The sequence below is a fragment of the Larimichthys crocea genome, chromosome IX, assembly GCF_000972845.2.
Source record: "Larimichthys crocea isolate SSNF chromosome IX, L_crocea_2.0, whole genome shotgun sequence".
Lineage (NCBI taxonomy): Eukaryota > Metazoa > Chordata > Actinopteri > Sciaenidae > Larimichthys > Larimichthys crocea.
In genome coordinates, this window is record NC_040019.1 from 9,057,718 (window position 1) to 9,074,818 (window position 17,101).

General features: G+C 41.7%; 4 protein-coding genes across 17 annotated transcripts in view; 2 read left to right on the top strand and 2 right to left on the bottom strand.

Moving 5' to 3' along the window:
- Positions 1-787: 787 nt before the first annotated feature.
- On the bottom strand, positions 788-3,467 carry surf2 (surfeit 2). 2 transcript variants are annotated; one of them, XM_010738704.3, is made up of 7 exons: positions 3,345-3,467; positions 2,966-3,164; positions 2,601-2,752; positions 2,377-2,480; positions 1,565-1,750; positions 1,285-1,424; positions 788-1,174 (listed from the first exon to the last, which is right to left on the bottom strand). In XM_010738704.3, exons 2-7 carry the CDS (start codon positions 3,038-3,040, stop codon positions 1,085-1,087), a joined length of 747 nt encoding a protein of 248 aa, XP_010737006.2. In that variant the 5' UTR covers positions 3,041-3,164; positions 3,345-3,467; the 3' UTR covers positions 788-1,084. The 2 variants fall into 2 exon arrangements, with proteins under 2 accessions (XP_010737006.2, XP_010737013.2); XM_010738711.3 differs by having other exon boundaries at positions 3,265-3,392.
- Positions 3,468-3,748: 281 nt separating this feature from the next.
- Positions 3,749-5,375, top strand: bbln (bublin coiled coil protein). Its single transcript, XM_010738723.3, has 2 exons — positions 3,749-4,070; positions 4,485-5,375. The coding sequence occupies exons 1-2, from the start codon at positions 3,989-3,991 to the stop codon at positions 4,733-4,735; spliced, it is 333 nt and encodes a 110-aa protein (XP_010737025.3). The 5' UTR covers positions 3,749-3,988; the 3' UTR covers positions 4,736-5,375.
- A 912-nt stretch (positions 5,376-6,287) lies between these two features.
- Positions 6,288-14,072, bottom strand: ciz1a (cdkn1a interacting zinc finger protein 1a). Its single transcript, XM_027282131.1, has 16 exons — positions 13,884-14,072; positions 13,168-13,414; positions 11,930-12,057; positions 11,568-11,797; positions 10,575-10,683; positions 10,342-10,429; positions 10,139-10,233; positions 9,942-10,039; positions 9,599-9,799; positions 9,385-9,515; positions 9,189-9,282; positions 8,940-9,053; positions 8,711-8,848; positions 8,474-8,552; positions 8,235-8,356; positions 6,288-8,104 (listed from the first exon to the last, which is right to left on the bottom strand). Exons 2-16 carry the CDS (start codon positions 13,338-13,340, stop codon positions 7,571-7,573), a joined length of 2,334 nt encoding a protein of 777 aa, XP_027137932.1. The 5' UTR covers positions 13,341-13,414; positions 13,884-14,072; the 3' UTR covers positions 6,288-7,570.
- Positions 14,073-15,154: 1,082 nt separating this feature from the next.
- dnm1a (dynamin 1a) overlaps positions 15,155-17,101 on the top strand; it is a 55,051-nt gene continuing 53,104 nt past the window's right edge. For 4 of the 13 annotated variants that reach the window (XM_027282295.1, XM_027282299.1, XM_027282293.1 and 1 more), the window contains exon 1: positions 15,158-15,657. In XM_027282295.1, coding sequence (XP_027138096.1) covers positions 15,497-15,657 — 161 coding nt within the window. In that variant the 5' untranslated portion in view covers positions 15,158-15,496. Of the gene's footprint in view, positions 15,658-17,101 lie in introns of all 13 variants that reach the window. The other 9 variants (XM_027282296.1, XM_027282297.1, XM_027282301.1 and 6 more) reach the window with 4 other exon arrangements.

Sequence of the window (17,101 nt, forward strand, 5' to 3'; positions counted from 1 at the left end):
TAACAGTCAAGACCAAAGACGTGGAGGCGGCAGGGTCTTTAAACGTCTTCTCCTTGTTAGTTAAGCAGGTATTTTCACAAGCAGTGGTCCGGTGTTCACCCCGGCAGCTGATGTTCTTTAGATGCACAGCAACAATTGTGACCTACTATTAAATATTTCATGTTTTCCACAATAAAGCTTTCAACTATTGACACAAAGGCAAAGGGAAGAGGAAATAGATTAGGCTGATGATGCCCAAGATTAACACTGACATGCAGTGCAGTTACAGACACGTAAATTTCACATTAAATAAATCAGACATTACTTATTGCAGTGACTATTTGGAATACTAAAAAAAAATAAAAATAAACTCATGATAGTCCTTGACTTGATTTTTTGTAGACACATTGGGAACATTTATCGAGGCACAGGAAGAATGTTATCTGCAGCATTAAAGAAAATCAGCTACATCAGCATTTATCTTCAGCTTCTAAGGAATGTGCTATTTTCCATACTGTGCCTTCAGCTTCTTTTCAATAATAAATAATAAAATGATAAAAAGCTGTGTGAGAAATGTCTATACCCTCTCTGCTTATCCGCAGAAAACACAACACAAAAAGGAAACGCCTGTCAGCCGACAACTTCTTCCCAGAAAATCTATTTCTATTATACACTCTTTTATATTTATATCTTTTACATTCATAAAATGTTTTTTATGATTTGCACTTTCCTGTTTATGTCCTGACTGTAAAGGCTTCCCCATCTTTTGTTTTACAGGCGATAACTGGTAAAAACAACAAAACACACATTTTGCAAATCCAAACTGAGTTGTATTTTATATCAGCACTCTTGGTTACAAACCAGAAAATACAGCTTATCCAGCCAAACTGATGTGTTTACTGCCACTAACACATTTTCAATGTGACGTAAACCAGCCTCGTTTAAAACAGACAATATTTCATGTGCAGAAAATATGAAAAATTGAATGGATGTTTGCTTATACAAAACGTCAGGCTGGCTCAGACACAGGAATCCAAACTAGAGGTGCTTCCGGATAATTTACCAGGTATAAAAATACTATACATACAGTTTATGGTTTTGCATTTTACTTCTCACTTAACGCTTTCCCACGTTTCTTACGCCCTGACTTCCAGTGATTATTTCTAAATTTCTTCTGGAAACCGCCACCCTGGACCTGAAAGACATAAATACAGCAACATTAACATCTGACAAAGAAAAACTCAGCCGACTAAACAAAACATCATTACTCCCACACACAAAAAGTTATTTTAGGTTTCTACAAACCTTCTTGCGTTTCTGTACCGCTGGCTTATCCACCTCCATTTCCTCATCTTCATCTTCATCTGTTTGGAACTCATCTTTCTCCTCATCTTTGCCACCCTCCACGTCTTCCTCCGCCGTGTTATTCAAAGAGAATAGGGTGGCTGAGGGAATATTGACACAGGTGTTACGGCAAATAAAACTGCAATCTCACAGGCCAGAGAGTAATAGATAGAGACTCTTGGACCTCCATAACACAAAACCACAATACAAGTAGACAAAGATATCTACAGTGTGTACTGACGGGGGTAGAGGTCACTCATGCTGTCTTCTGAGTCACTGTGATCCTCGTCACTGGAAGAGGGTTCCCATGAGATGCTCCCCTGCTTTGAGGGCCTCCCCCGATTCACCTCCTGTCCGGGATCTCTGTTTCTTTTCTGTTGGAGTCTGACTGGATTGAATTCAATCCCTTGTTTCACACACTCTTCATCTAGAGCATGACAAAAGAGGCATGTTAGTAACCAAGCAGACTGTCCAGCAACTCATATCTGTAGGTTATAACATGGACTCATATTGGTTTTTTTTCAGCTCACGAAGACTGCCAAATGATGTGAATATTGGCAACACCGATCTGTTGAAAACTGTAAGAAGATCTGCCATCTTTCAGACTGAATGTGTCTTTTCTATGAGTCACTCCATGGAGACAAAAAATTAAGTAATATTATGAAGGAGTTTGGAAAGTACAAAGCAAATACTACAGTGTCAATCTGAAATAGATGTTGAAGTCCACCTGTATGAAATCTAAACTTTATGTTAATATTGTGATGAGGTGCCTAGATGTGGGGAATGTAATATTATTTATAAAGGGGGGAAAAAATGAACAATTTTATTTCTAGTGTTTCTAATTAACTGATTTCTACCATTTTGTGACCACTCTTCAGAACAAAACATGAAAACATGTTTTAAAATGTTGGTAAGGGAGATTTGAAGCGATAATGCTAAGCAGAAAACTGAACCGTTTTCCTTCCTGTACGATGACTATCACACCGAAATGACACACGATACACAGCAGCCGATAACCAGTTTCAAATGCAAGTGGATAAATAATGCACTGACATTTGGAGAGAGCTTTCTTGAAGCGTTTCCCGTTAACGTGTCTCAGGATGTGATGGGGCTGCCGGTTGATGTGTCTGATGGTCAGCTTACAGAAGAGCTGATTGCTGGGGGGGGAACAAAACAGACAGACAACACAAAGTGGAGATCAGCTTCACACATTCAATCTCTGAGTGACATTTGCTTTGGCAATCACTGACACTACTGAAAGTAAGAAGTCTCCTCACGGTTGTTTCGTGCTTGGCACAATGTGTGGCTCATACTGGCTGTAGTTGAACTCTGCAGCAGCACTCAGTTTCTCATATTTTTTCCCTTGAGTGAACTTCTGCAGCTCGGTCAGGTTGCATGGAAACTCGTGGCCATTTAGGGTGCATTGGATCTGAAAACAAACAAGTGGCTCATTTGGTGCTCACGGAATTAAGCCTGGTGCAGCAATAAACCTGGTAATCATTGACCAGTTTTTCCAGCGTTAGGTAGAAACATCAGAGCACTTCACACACACATTGACTCATGATAGGACTTAGCAATACAGCTAGCATCACAGCGTGCGAGCAGTGTGTTTCGTGTAATGTGGTGCCATGTGCTCGCTAACCTTTTTGCCATCTGTAAGCTGAAGAAACGGGTGGTTTACAAGAAAAGCTCTGAGGTCCGCAGGTAATTCCTCCATAGCTTAAAAACACTTGAAAACAGATATTTCAAGGTGCTGATTCAGGCCAACCCCCTTTACAGGAAGTGTCCACACGTGGGTCCGCTGCAAACGACTGTGTTTGGTGATATCCTGGCGCCATCCACTGGTTAAAGTACAGAAAGGTCAGATCAGATGCCTCCCCATTCAGCTTATCAGCACGACACTGATCAAGACACACAAATCAATATGAATAAACAGAGTACCGGTTCAATTCAATCAAGAAAACTGGCGCGATTAACGTTATATAACTCTATAAAAAATAAACCTGCATCCACGCACAGACCTGTAAATGTATTTTATATCTCATAACAAGATCAAGTGGCTTCAATTTGTCCGCTACAATACAAAAATAAACGTTGATTGGCTTAAGTCAGGTGACAGTCAGCTGACTGATACAGCACCTGAGCCAGAGAGCAAGATAATAAAAAAAGAGAGCGCACTCTCTGTTCTCGTTTTCAGAAACCATGAGTGTAGTCGACAAATATGCTACAGAAACGTTTAATGAGAAAGTACGGACCTTGTTTGAAAACGGGAACGTAAAAAAAAATACTTTACAGATTTTATGGGATGTATGAGTGAAGATATCTGTTAAAATATTCGTCAGGTTATCTGCGCAGAGTGAGTACTCTCTCTTACTACTAAACGGTCTTTGCTGAAAGCGCCTACATTTCCTCCCATAATGCATCGGTTCAGTAAACAAATATATATGATGGCTGCCAATGACAGCAGATGTCAAGCTAGCTAACTGACGTAAAATAACTTTGAAATAGACTTTTCATGGTGCGTTTGTTCATTTAGTTTAGTTTCAAATTGCTTATCGTTAGTTTGCTCATGCATATTAGCGGGGAACCTAGCTTCCTTAACGGTATTAAAGTGACAGTATAGGCAGCGTAACTTGTTAAGTTAGAACCGCAGAATATTTACAAAATGTCTGGACCAAATGGAGACCCAGACATGTCGATTGACGAAGGTATTATCAACGACGAAGATGATTTCGGCGATGAGGAAGGTAATGAGCTGGTTTCGATGCTAGTCTTTGCAGGTGGTGTTTCGGCTTAACGAGCGACCGTGCTAACTGGCGTCCGTTAGGACTGTAACGGTAATGGGGACTAATATAAACAGAGAGTAATTTACGACGATAGCTACGTATTTTCTTGCTTTCCAACGGCTGTCGTAACTATGACAACCACAGACGCGTTCGGCTCCCTGTCGCCGGTTAACACGGTCGCTCATTGAACCGAAACACCAGCCTGCTCGCTTTATGAAGCCAAAATGGGTCATTTTGACAACATTGAATGGGAATATCAGAAATATAAATCTAGAAATAGATCTTGTTTTTACTTTCTGCATTAAATCTTTTATGTGTAAGACCAGAGACCCTTTGCTTTGCCTGACAGTGAATCTCCATGTTGTGCATCCACAGAGTATGAAGCCATCAACTCCATGCTGGACCAGATCAACTCCTACCTCGATGACCTGGAAGAACGAAATGATTCACTGAACGGCAAACTGCATGAACTAATGGAGTCAAACCGGCAAGCCCGGCAGGAGTTCAGGGCCCAACTGCTCAGCCCCACGACCGAGGAGGAGAAGTGTCCCACAGACGGGGACTCCTCCTCCGCCTCCACACCCAGCAAGGAAGACCTGAAGGAGGACAGTGGGGATGGCAATTAAGCGACATGAAGGAGGATTGAGGAAATGCAGGGATAGAAATATTTAACTCAACTCCTCTAACGTGTGTCTGTTGGACTGGTGTACCTTTATCTGCGTCATACGCGCCTGTTTGATTCTTCTTCCCATCAGCAGATGTGTGTGTAACCGTGATATTTTGATCCCAGATTACTGTCATAAAATCAAACATGCTGATTATCCATGGTGACACCCCGTGATCTTCTTGTCCTCACGGCCAAGTGTAGGTCACAGTGGAGCTTGTGTGTAGTGTGTTGATGTATGTAGTGCTGACATTCAGATCTGTAACAGCTGTACAGTCTCTACTCCTGTTTGTATTAGCCCAAATGGTAAATTATGCAACATTCCAGGTGTCTATCAGTGTATTATAATATATAATTGCAAATCTAAAGTGTGTGCTGTCCTGTTCGTTTGCATCTGTTGCGGGCTGAGAAGTGCTAAAAAAATTGAGTCAACACAAATTGTGGGAATTGTCAGACATTTTAATATAAATTAAAATGACCCCCCCGCCCCAAACAAAAAACAAACATCCAAAAATACATTAAACTTCCAGCAGTTAGAAAACATCACCTGTTTGTTCATCTCAATTTGTCAGTAGCTGAATAAAAATACAATAAGAAACATACAGCTTTGTTTGAAATTATACTGTACATGTCGTTTTCTCCCTCCTGTTCCCTTTCGGTTTCAGATCGAAGAAAAAAAAAAAAAGAACAGCTTCGATCATGTCCTCGTTCCTTCAGACAGAACATGATGCGGTACTCATCATATAACACACCGTCGCTACGTGTGTCCGTCAGTCTTTTGTGGTTTTAAATATCGTTATCTAATGTGGAGGATTAAATGTTTCCAGAGCAGCTCACTAGTCATGAAAAACAGAAGTAACACATCCCTATTTACTGCTGAAATGTTGGAACCAAAAGTTATACATTTGTACTATCTGCTGTACGTTACCGGTGCTTAAAATCAGAGTTTACAAGTATAATTTGCTACATTAAATACCTACAGAAACTCAAGTAGGAGCCTTCTGTCCAGTGTTGTGTCACCAATGATCTATTTCTAAGCGTTTATCTTCATGAACTCTGCGCTAAAAAAAGTTTGGATTTGTGGGGTCTCTGAAGAAACAACCTTCAAACATCCAGCAAGCAAGTCAAAAACAAGTTTTTAGTCTTTTTAAGCTTCAAGCAGCATTTAACCTGTCTTCACTGACAAGCTTTCACGACTTCAAAATGAGAGAAATGCGGACACAGTGCAGCCCTTTGTGAGAGTGAAGAGTCCTCTGGGAGAGCACATCATTTGAATTCAGTGTCTGCTTGGTAGCAGAAACATTTCTTTTGTCTTTTGTTTGTTCATTTCAAGAACACTGGGATTTTCTTTTCCACATGACTGCGCCCATGTAAAAGGGTTTATAGGCATTTTGTTGACGTGCGTTCACTACTACATTCAGCTTCTACAGACTGTGCAGGGGCCTTTTCTCTCATTATATAAATAAAATTCCCAATTTAAGTAACAATTTTAGCCCCAAACACAAAACTTTTACTTTTTTTTTTTTAAAGATGCTAAAATGCACAGAACAAAGCTACGATCAAATTCAAGATTCAGCATTTCTCAACACTCAAAAGTACCAAAGTACCATTTTAATACTTTTTTTCCCCCCAAACAAATTTTTTTTTTTTTTTTAATTCGTTACATTCTACATTTCAGGTCGCTAAAAGCGTGTGCTACGTGTTTAGCAATGTGGAAAATGTCTCCAACCTGTTGGTTATATTAAGTTAACCATTCACCACAGCTGGCTAAGACAATTAGCAAAAGCTGACAATCAGTCCTCGTTAACATCCTGATCCAGGCAGCAGGGTGGGAAATTAACTATTTTTTTTTTTGTGAGCCATTCTCAGAAAAATCAAATCTACCAGCCATATTTAAACAGCCTGGACACTGTTCATTCACAGTGATTGTTATATGAATAGAGGGTGTTTTTCATGTCACACTACATCTTTAAAATACATGATATACAGTCATGCTGGCGGCTCTCTGAGGTTATACTAAATCCTAAGTCCACATGCTGATGTAAACAGGTTTGTTTACCAGGTCTTCCATCTTAGTTTCACATGTCAGTGCTAAACAAAAGTGCAGCTAAAGCTGATGGGAATGTCATCAGTTTTTAAAAAGGTAGTCGGTCATAAACCAAACATTGATATTTTGACCTGAAATTAGTGCTAGATGAAATGTCAAGCTCAAGTCAGTAAGATTCACGCTCATGGGGACCTTTTTGTTTTAATCCACAACTTGTTCTGTGAAAATTGTGTCAGCCACTTTTTTTGAGTGTAAATTTTGTCACTCAGGCCCTGCTTAGAATTTATTTTATTACGCGGTTGTAGAATTGGGACACATCGGGCGACCAATTTAAGACGCTCTGACTGTTTTTCCTTTGATTCAGGCAACATAAAGATTTGTAAATATGGAGGCTAGGCTCACATACTTCATAATGAGTTGTAATCTAATGGTGAGGCTGGAGATTATCTGACTCAAGAAAATCATCCTTCAACAGGGAGTCAATGTTAAGTTACTTACCCGCTGATTTAACTTCTATTTATTTATTGGAGTGCTTAATTTCCCACCCTGGGAGAATAATTCATGTTCCATCACAATTCATCATTATTCAGTCTTCCTACTTGTTGTTGTGTGTTGTGAATTCAGACTTTTTCAACACGGAGAGAGGCAGGGCTGTTCACTTCTTCTTGGTGTCTGTTTCATGAAAGCACCTCTTCACATACTGGCACATCCTGTCCTCAGATTTCCTCCTTCCTCGTCTTATCGTTTGACTTAGCGTCTGTTTGCCCTCCCTGACCTGCGTTTGGTGGTTTTTGCCTTCCCTGTGCCACTCTTTTTCCCTGTGGCAGCAGGAGCTTCTTTTTCCTCCTCCTCCCCTTCATTAGCATCCTCAGCAGCACCTCCTGGCTCTGAGTCTGGCTCCTCTCTGCTGCCAGCAGGTCTCTCCTGAACTACAGAGTCCTGGGATGTCGTCTCTTCCTCCTTGCTGTGGAGGTCTTGGTCTGTGCTGCCAGTGCTGGTCGCTGTGGTGGTGGTGGTGGCGAGGTCCAGCGAGGTTTGGCCGGGTCCTGCTTTCTCCTTCTGTTGCTGCTCTTCTGTCTGCGTGTCCAATTGAGTGAGCGTGATCGGAGCCTGCTTGGGCTCGGAGTTTACGTTTGTCACTAATCCAGTGTCATCAAAGCGGGAATTTTCATCTGAGCAGTCTGTGGTGGTTTCCGTTACAGGCCCGAGGCTGTCTGCAGCGAGGAGAGACTCTCTGGAAGATGCAACAGCTTCTTCCTTTTGATTTAACAACTCTCTGTACCTCTGAGAAGAGAAAGCATACAAACACTGCAAATGAAAATGTGTCATCACGAGCTCACGTAGTTAACATAGTAAATAACTACTTCCTTATTTACTAGTGGAAACAAAGTGAGTGAAGTCGTCAAAAACCAACCTTGAGATTCTCAAAGTGCTTCAGCGATTTGCAGTGGGTGTGCAGGGCAGAAGATTCAAAGTGGTAAAACTTGTTGCAGAGTCTGCAGATAAAACCTGCTACTGGAACAAAAAAACTGGACCCTGCAGAAAAAAGAAATGCACGAATAAACTCAGCACGAGTGTATCCAGCGAATCCAAACAACAAGTACATGCAGGAAAACAACAGATTAAGATGATTGATAGTTAGTCGTCACTCACCGTAGACCGTGTCGGGGTCATACTGCTCATCACTGGCCATGTCCTTCAGTGTCACTTCGTTCAGGGAGGACCAGCCATCCTGTTTCAGGTCACCACAGACACAGTTTAATTGCACCAGCTACGAGGCACTATTATTGTTGCATGCCAGTTGTAACTTTGATTAAACCACGTGATAAGTACAAATATTGTTAAATGTCTCACTGAGTTACAAACAAGAGCAAATGATATGCAAATCACCTGTTTCTCAGAGCAATCACTCGTCTGTCTTTCCTCTCCCTCCTCCACCTCACTTTCCTCCAGCTCCTCCAACAAAAGGCCGTCAGTGTCCATGGCCGTTAGCTTGCCCAAGGCTTCAGAACCTTCCTCTTCCTGGAGCTGGTAAATATTTAATTTTGTCCTTATTTATGAGAAACACTTGCTCGTTGTTTAATGGTTCTAAATCAGGAGTATAAACACGCACACATACCTTCTCGACTTTTTGTCTGTGCTCCTGGGACTGCAAATGCTCCACAAAAATCTGGGAGGTCCTGAAGTGTTTCTTGCAGAGCGTGCAGGAGGAGATGGCTGTTCTGCTGGCGAGCTGAGGAGAGCCGGACAGACACCGGATCATTACTAATTGCTCCCATTATTTAGACCTTTTTTTTTTTACACCGTTTTAAACTCAGCATTAACATCATGTAAATGTGCTTAACTATAAAAGTCAGCAGCTTATTACTTTGTGCTCCTCGGTGCGACGATGGTCCGCGATGCTGCTGGTGAAGTGGGTGTGACAGGTGGCACACCAATGCTTCGTGTCTTCTTTCTTCTCTCTGTAAAGCACACACACAAACTTTATTCAGCACTCATAAGGCCTGCTGAATCTTATGTTTAAATAAAAAAAACAAATGCGTGTTTGTGTGCTTTAAACGGACCCGTCTTTGACTGCCCCCTGAAGAGACTCCTGCACACGAGGCAGCAAAGTAACCAGACATGCGTTGCTCATGTGTTGGATCTCCATCATCCTCTGCTGATGGGACATGCTGTTCATGTGACTCCTGAAGTTCTGCAAAAATCAAAAAGATAATAGAATAATTATCTTATCTATGTATGGTAATGTGTGTGTGTGTGTGTGTACGTTCAACTTACTTGCTGGTTGTGGCAGGTGATGCTGCAGAGGTAGCAGTAGAACTTGTTGGTGCCCTCGACCACACCTTCCTCTCCTTCCTCCGGGTTGTCCGGTGAAGCCAAAGGTGCGTCTTTGTCCTGTGGCATCTCGTCCAAATTAACCTGCTGGCTGTCTTCACTCAGCCTGCCAGCTGGGGACAGGGCTGACGAACAGCTGTGCACCTGCAGAGAGGTCGCAAAGCCACACATATATATCATGTATGGTAATACTGCACACAGCTGATAATCAGCATTCAGCTCAGTTAGTTTTAGTTACTTCAAAATCATCTATTATTTAGTGTTTATTTATTATTATTTTACTCACCTCAGCAGCTCTGCTCTCCTCCAACGCCTCAGCAACATCTGACCCCCCTGTGGAGCCTCCTTCCTCCATAAGGATGCAGTCTGGGAAAAGACTGGAGGCTAAAAGAAACAGTTAGTTTTCATCTCAGGTGACGTGAACTACAATACATTTAGATCAAATTAGTGTTTGTGTTAAGTATTTGAAACTACGTGTGTTACCTTCAGGCTGGCTGTCCTCTGTGTTGCTGTCTGTAGAGAGAAGTTCTCCATCTGCATCTCCAACAGCGACAGTCTCGACAGCACACTGTTCTGACCTGAGGGAAAAACAACAACATAAATAGTGCAAATGACACCGTGCACCCAAAACACTGATGTCAGGTCAGGATTTACCACCTTCACAGCAATAAAAATGTTTCCCATACCCCTCTGTCCTCTGCTTCTTAACTGCAGGTTCTTCAAGTTGCTCGTCAGATGGTTGTGCAGGTCCTTCCGCTCCTTCCACACCACCATCTGTGGATAAAAAAGGCAAAACCAAAGTTGGAAACAAAGAAGAAAAATATATCTACAAACAAATGGTCACCAATGATCTTCTCTAACCCGACGCATGCTTATGCACATTCAGGCTTCCACCTTAACGGTTGGATTTCAGCTCTACCTGTCTCAGGCTTGTCTTCATTGGTACTGCTAGCTGCTGGTTGGTCTGAGCTCCCTGCTGCCATCTGCTCGCTGTCCCTCTTCCTGTCAGGTTGACGAGATGCAGCGTCCTGCACAGAGAGAGCATGTTCACAAACACTGACTTTATTAAGCTAGACATTAGTAAAAGCACAAAGCAAAAGCGTTTGTTAGAACTAGAATTGATTTTGGCAATAAGAGAGTCAGGGTTAGTGAAAAAGTCGACATACTTAAAATCATTTATACAGTTAACAGTTAGTTCTGACCGAGTAATTTGAGAACAACGCCACTGAGGCCTAAGTCTGACATTAATAAATACACAACCATTACAACAACTAACAGCAGTCAATGTCAGACAACATAATCATACCTAACAGTTAGCTAGTGTTTCTGTAGTGGTAACAAAACATTAAAGATAAACACATTAGCAGTTTGAATTAAACTAAAGCTCACTGTGCTGTCCGGGGAAAATATTACACCAAACTCCCTTTAAGAAATATGAAATAAACATTTTAACTATTTTTTTTTAAAGATTATTTTTATGCCTTCATTGATAGTACAGCTGAAGATAGACAGGAAGCAGGGGGCAGAGAGAGGGATGCAGTCTGATGCGGGATTCGAACCGGGGCCAGCTGCAGCGAGGACTATAGCCTCCACACACGGGGCAGCCGCTTAACCCACTACACTACCGACTACCCCTAACTATTTTTTAATGTGTCCGTAAAACACACAACACTAGAAACACAAGCTAAAAGAGGTCACGTGTCGACAGTCTTCTTGTTAATTCAGCATCAATATAATCCATAAAGATAAACCGTCTACATCTGACATCTTGCTGTCTCTGGTGATGTGTTCTGTATCACAAACCAAACTAATGATTAGATGTTTGCTTTCGTTGCTCTTGTGTCAATGTATTAGCAGGACTAAAAACCTGCACAGTAATTAATGACATTATAACGTACAGCGTTCCACTTACTGTGTTAGTGATGGAAGAGAGGGAAGAGGAGGAAGAGGCTGCGGTGGTGGTGGTGTTGTTGTTGTTGTAGTAGCGAGCATGCGGGTGGAACGGTCGAGCAGGTGGGAAGCCCATCATGGGGGACTTGATGGCCATCCCCATGGGAACCGGCCCGAGCAGAGACGACCTGGCGCCCGCAGTGAAGAACTGACGGAACTGCTGCCCACCCATGCCAAAGCCTCGCATGTTACCTGGAAGTACGGAGACGCAATGAAACCAAACTAAATATCATAACCCCTTGTAAGTTACATATTTAATCAAACACATAAACGAAAATTCAACTGCTCTGTCTGTCTGTCTTTACGTTCTAACACAAACCGTACCCTGCATCTGCTGCATCAGCAAGGCCCCCTGCAGCATGGGATTGGGGGCGATAATTGTAGTCTGGGTCGCCTGGCACAGGTTGACCATCCTGGGAGGAGGAGCTGTCTGGGGAGGAACCGGAATGGCTCTGGGCAACAAATAAAAATTGTTACGTTATTATTTCAAGACACAAATCGCACTGAAATCTGTAGCTAAACATGAACACAGTGATCTGTCTGTCAACCACAGCAAACTACAGTGATCTGCCTCTTTACAAACCTTCTATAACACAATGTGGAATATTTTCAAATGAGCTGACTTCTTAATACACATTTTTAAAAGACCGGCTTTTATGTGATGTTGTCTTTTTTATTTTATTTATTAAAACGTGGCGTGGGTCGTATGTATGTGTGTTTTCTACTTATTTATATTTTAAATTAAATTACTGCACACAGCTGTTTTCTCCAAATTAAACCATCCATGTTATTTTTCTTGATTGTGATGATTAGTCATCCCTAAATCTTACAAGTATAACCCAATACAATAGATTGACAGATAGATAGATAGATAGATAGATAGATAGATAGATAGATAGATAGATAGATAGATAGATAGATCAGCTTATGTCCTCCTCTGGAAGTCGCTTTGGATAAAAGTGTCTGCTAAATGCAATGTAATGTAGACAGACAGACACTTTATAGATCCTGAAGGAAATTCATAAAACCATATGAATCATAAAAATATTACTGTTTTATACGGCAAGAGTAAACCAAACATCGTGCATGGAGCACGTGTCAAAGAAAACAGGTACAGTGCAGGTGTAGTGCTGCTGTTTGTTTTTTTAAGAGGGTTAAAGACTGAGTGACTAAAACTGGCACGACACCAACCCGCAGGCTACTATATGTTTCAATAGAAGTGGCAAAATTATGATCAGACTCGATGGCTGAACAGAGGTGATGTTTTCATGTGTTCACACTTGTTGGTGTGGAGCCAGTGATCATGCAACAGTGTATTATATAATGTGCAATTTATCAACTCTACCTTTGGGCAGGTGAGATAACACAGCATGTCACAAAACATGTAGTTTTGGTTGGTGTTAACAATAAATTTATAATAAAAACAGAGCATTGCACAGCCAATCTGTACTATTATTCAATTTAAACTAAAAAACCAGAGCGCAGCTAAAACATTCATGTTGTTTCACCTCATCCATCCGGAGGGCCCTACCTAATCCCCGGTCTCGAGTTAAAGAGCTTACCGCGGTGTCTGGTGATGGTGATGGGCGACATGATGCCCAGGAGGCGGCTGCGGCGGAGGTGGAGGCGGAGGCTGCTGCTGCTGGAAAAGTTGCTGTAGCTGCCGCAGGTGCTGGTGAAACTGCTGCTGCTGCTGCTGTTGCTGCTGCTGCTGATGGATGTGTGGGTTGAACATTACGGGCTTGTAAATTTCCTCCGTTCAAAGCTGCGAGTTGACAGAGCAGCTGCCAATGTTTTGAAAAGATATCTCTGCATCGGAGGGGAAACAAAACGAGGCAGAGGTGATGATGTGTTCCCCCCGGCAAACAAAACAAGTCTTCTGCCTGTCTGTGTTTTAAAAACACGCTGAATAAGAAAGAGTGCGCAGACAACAGGTAGCTCTCACATTTCGTGATGACAACTAGCTAGTGTTAGCATGCGAGCTAACCATTATTTACTTTTAGGATCACCTGGCTGCTTTTCTTTACTCTGTTAGCCACGTTTTTTGTTTGTTTTTTCAGGAGGAGAGGGGCACGTTATTGCAAAAACTTAAGTAGAAACCTCGAGTCAGTAAATGAAACGAGCTAACTAACACCTGCCATGAAATAAACGAGGCTACATCAGCCACCGCCGTGTAACTGAACCCAACAACTTAGCTTAGCATTGAAGCAGCTAAAGCTGCAGCTCTCCTTCTTTTTTTTACACGTTTTAAAACCTTCCTACCGTCGTCGCCACTTACTTCTCAAAGCAGGGGAAAGCAGCGATGATTGTTGATGTATCTAAAATCTAAACTAAAACCATAGCACAGGGTTTAAAAGTACTGTACTTGCTCTCGGTCCCGGTACAACTTGCCCCGAAAGCAGAAACCCAAAACAGCCTCAGTGTGGACACAGCGCGCACTGTGTCCCCCTCTGGTGGCTGTCTGAGGAACAGCACCACGTCTGCGTAATAAATGAAGCTTTAAGACTAATGCGTTACTTCTGATTAAAAACAACTGTCAGTATGTTATTGTTCTCACATCAAAATCAATACTCACTCGTAGATTTAATGTAAATTTGTGTTTTTAAGTTTATACATTTTTACACACTAATACTGTAAATAATTAAAGGTGGAACATCACTGTTACACTAACCTGCAGTGGATATTAGATACTGAAATATGTTGAAACAAGCACAATATATCTATATATATTTAAAGGTTTATACAGATTATTATTATTAAAAAACATTTTATGCATATTATATTCAATTTCTGCCAAAATTCACCTTAAATAGGTAGAATCGATAGAATTAAATCCATTAAACAAACAAACAAAAAAAAGGAAATTAAAAAAACATATAAGACTATACTTGAAATTTATTATACAAATATACCATACCTTTTTGCAATGTGTATTATATTTAAATTCATTTTGATATTTTACTGGCAACCTGTCACGACCTGAAGTGTGATAAAATAAAAAAAAAGTCTGGGGATCACCAAAACATGCACACATGATAAACACACTTTCCCCATAGTTAAAACCAGTGAACTCGCTTATGTCTTTATATATAATAAATCTACATCTGGTAAAATAAATAAATAAACTTCACAACTCTACCAATTCAGAGAATCGTTTCTACAAATTTAAAATGACATAAACACGTCGAAAAAATAAACATATTGTTACTATATTGTGTAGGAAGGAAGAGTTTCCGTGGGTATTTATCCTCTGTGGTCCACACACAAAACATATTGGCAAATTTATCCAGTGACCTGTGGTTTTACACATATGCTGCATTATAAAAACAAATACAGAAAAAAGTTGTAGAGTGCCCCCTGGCCTCTGTCCACGGTGCTAACAGATTCAGCACCATGGACAGATCTGTGCATCGCATAAAATAACCTGTCTGTGCAACACCTGGATGTCAAATTATCCATCAACACCTTTTAAAATGCACTCAAACAAGTCTAGACTTAAGAAAACAAGACATCATCATAATGTCAACAGCACAATTTTACAGGCAACCCAGTGAAAGTACACCAGTGTCCCCACCGAGCGGTGCGTGTGGAGAACTGCAGGGATCTCTCTCTCTCTCTAGAAAACACAAGAGATCATCATCATCCTCCTCCTCCCCCCCTGCGGTGCTTAGTGAAGAGGAGTGTACATGCTCGGTGGTGGAGAGAGTCCAAGCTGAGGTGATCTGACACACCGAGGAGACGCAGTCAAATGAGGGAACAAACCGAGAAGTGAACCGGTGTTTTGCGCGTCAAAACGCGAGGGTGGTGAGGAGAGAAGACCAAGAAATAAATCCCACCCTGCTCTGACAAGGAAGACAGAGAGAGAGAGAGACTGCTCAGTGCATCGCAAAGATGGGGAACCGGGGAATGGAGGATTTGATTCCTCTGGTGAACCGTATGCAGGATGCCTTCTCCGCCATCGGTCAAAACGCAAACCTGGACCTGCCGCAGATCGCCGTGGTGGGTGGACAGAGTGCGGGGAAGAGCTCGGTGCTGGAGAACTTCGTCGGGAAGTAAGTCGCTTTTTCCCCAGGCTGCGGTACATGGTTGGTGCGGCCCGGTGCATCACAGCAGTCGCTTTCATATTACACTTTACACATCCCCAGTCCCCATCCCCCTTCTCATGCAGGTTTAAATCCACCACACAGGCTTCACCGAGAGTGACATCGGTGCACATTTAGCCAGTTTTACTTCCACTACTTCTTCTATGGACACGGCACCAATGCGAGGAGATTATTTAGTTAGGCCTATAGAAATCCTCAGTGAAGTTTATCTGTAAACTGCTGCATGATGCATTCACGAACCACACATTTCTGTTAAATAACTTGGTATTTGATATGAGAAACCTCCTTTAGTTATGAGTGCTGTAAAGTAAGTTTCTAAACTTCATGGTTCTGGTGCCAAAATGACACAAAGTTGCGCATATTTATCATCATGAATCCTATGACATCTGTCACAGAGGCAGGTTCAGTTTGGATGCTGACCTCCTGTACAGCAGACAGGCAGCTTGGTGGTTGTGTTGTTGTTCCTGTGGCAGTGCTACCATTTTGTTGTCCACGGGCTGTTTAATCCTGACCAGGGTGCACAGTGATGCCTGCTGTGTGTGTGTGTGTGTGTGTGTGTGTGTGTGTTAGGGCTTCAGTCTTGCACACATGCAGTTTTCTTACTGTCAGAGCTAATGATGATACAAGAAGAACAAATCTGATCTGTTATGCTGCAGTATGACCTTGCAGTGAGAAAGAGAGAGAGAGAGAGAGAGAGTCCACCTGAGCTTTGAGTCCTTTCAGCTCAGCTCCTCCATCTGCCAGTGCTTATGCTGTAAGTGAAGCTTACTGCATGCAAGCGACAGCATAGGTGTTACTAACTAACTGTTGGTCAGCCCCCACTTTGCTTGTATTTCACCAGATCTGGAGTTTTTTTTTTTTTTATGTGGTGTCAGACTTCAAAGACAGAGCGTGTGATTCAGCAGTATTTCCTGCTTAAGCAAGGTCAGTTTGTAGGCACACTGTGGCTCCAAGCCAGCCCACCCCCCCACACATCCAAACAAGGCCTGGGTATTCCACGACAAAATGTAATATATCCTACCGGACAGAGAGAAGGATCTGTGGAGCAACTGAGATGTGAAATTGATTCATCACTCTCTGGTAGATCTATTTAGTAGAGCCTTACATTTTACATTTAGTCATTTAGCTGACGCATATATTTAAAGTGACTTACAAAAAAAAGGATACTATCAAGGTACATTGATATCTATCTATCTATCTATCTATCTATCTATCTATCTATCTATCTTTATTTGTTAAAAAATATCCTGCCTCCATTACATATCTTTGTCACAAATGTGTTTATTTTTTTATATAACGAATATCAGCTGATATAGCAATATTAGATTAAAAAAAAAAAAATCCTAACGGCCCTTTAAATCCAGTATTGATTGGGTATCTCTTTTGCCTGACA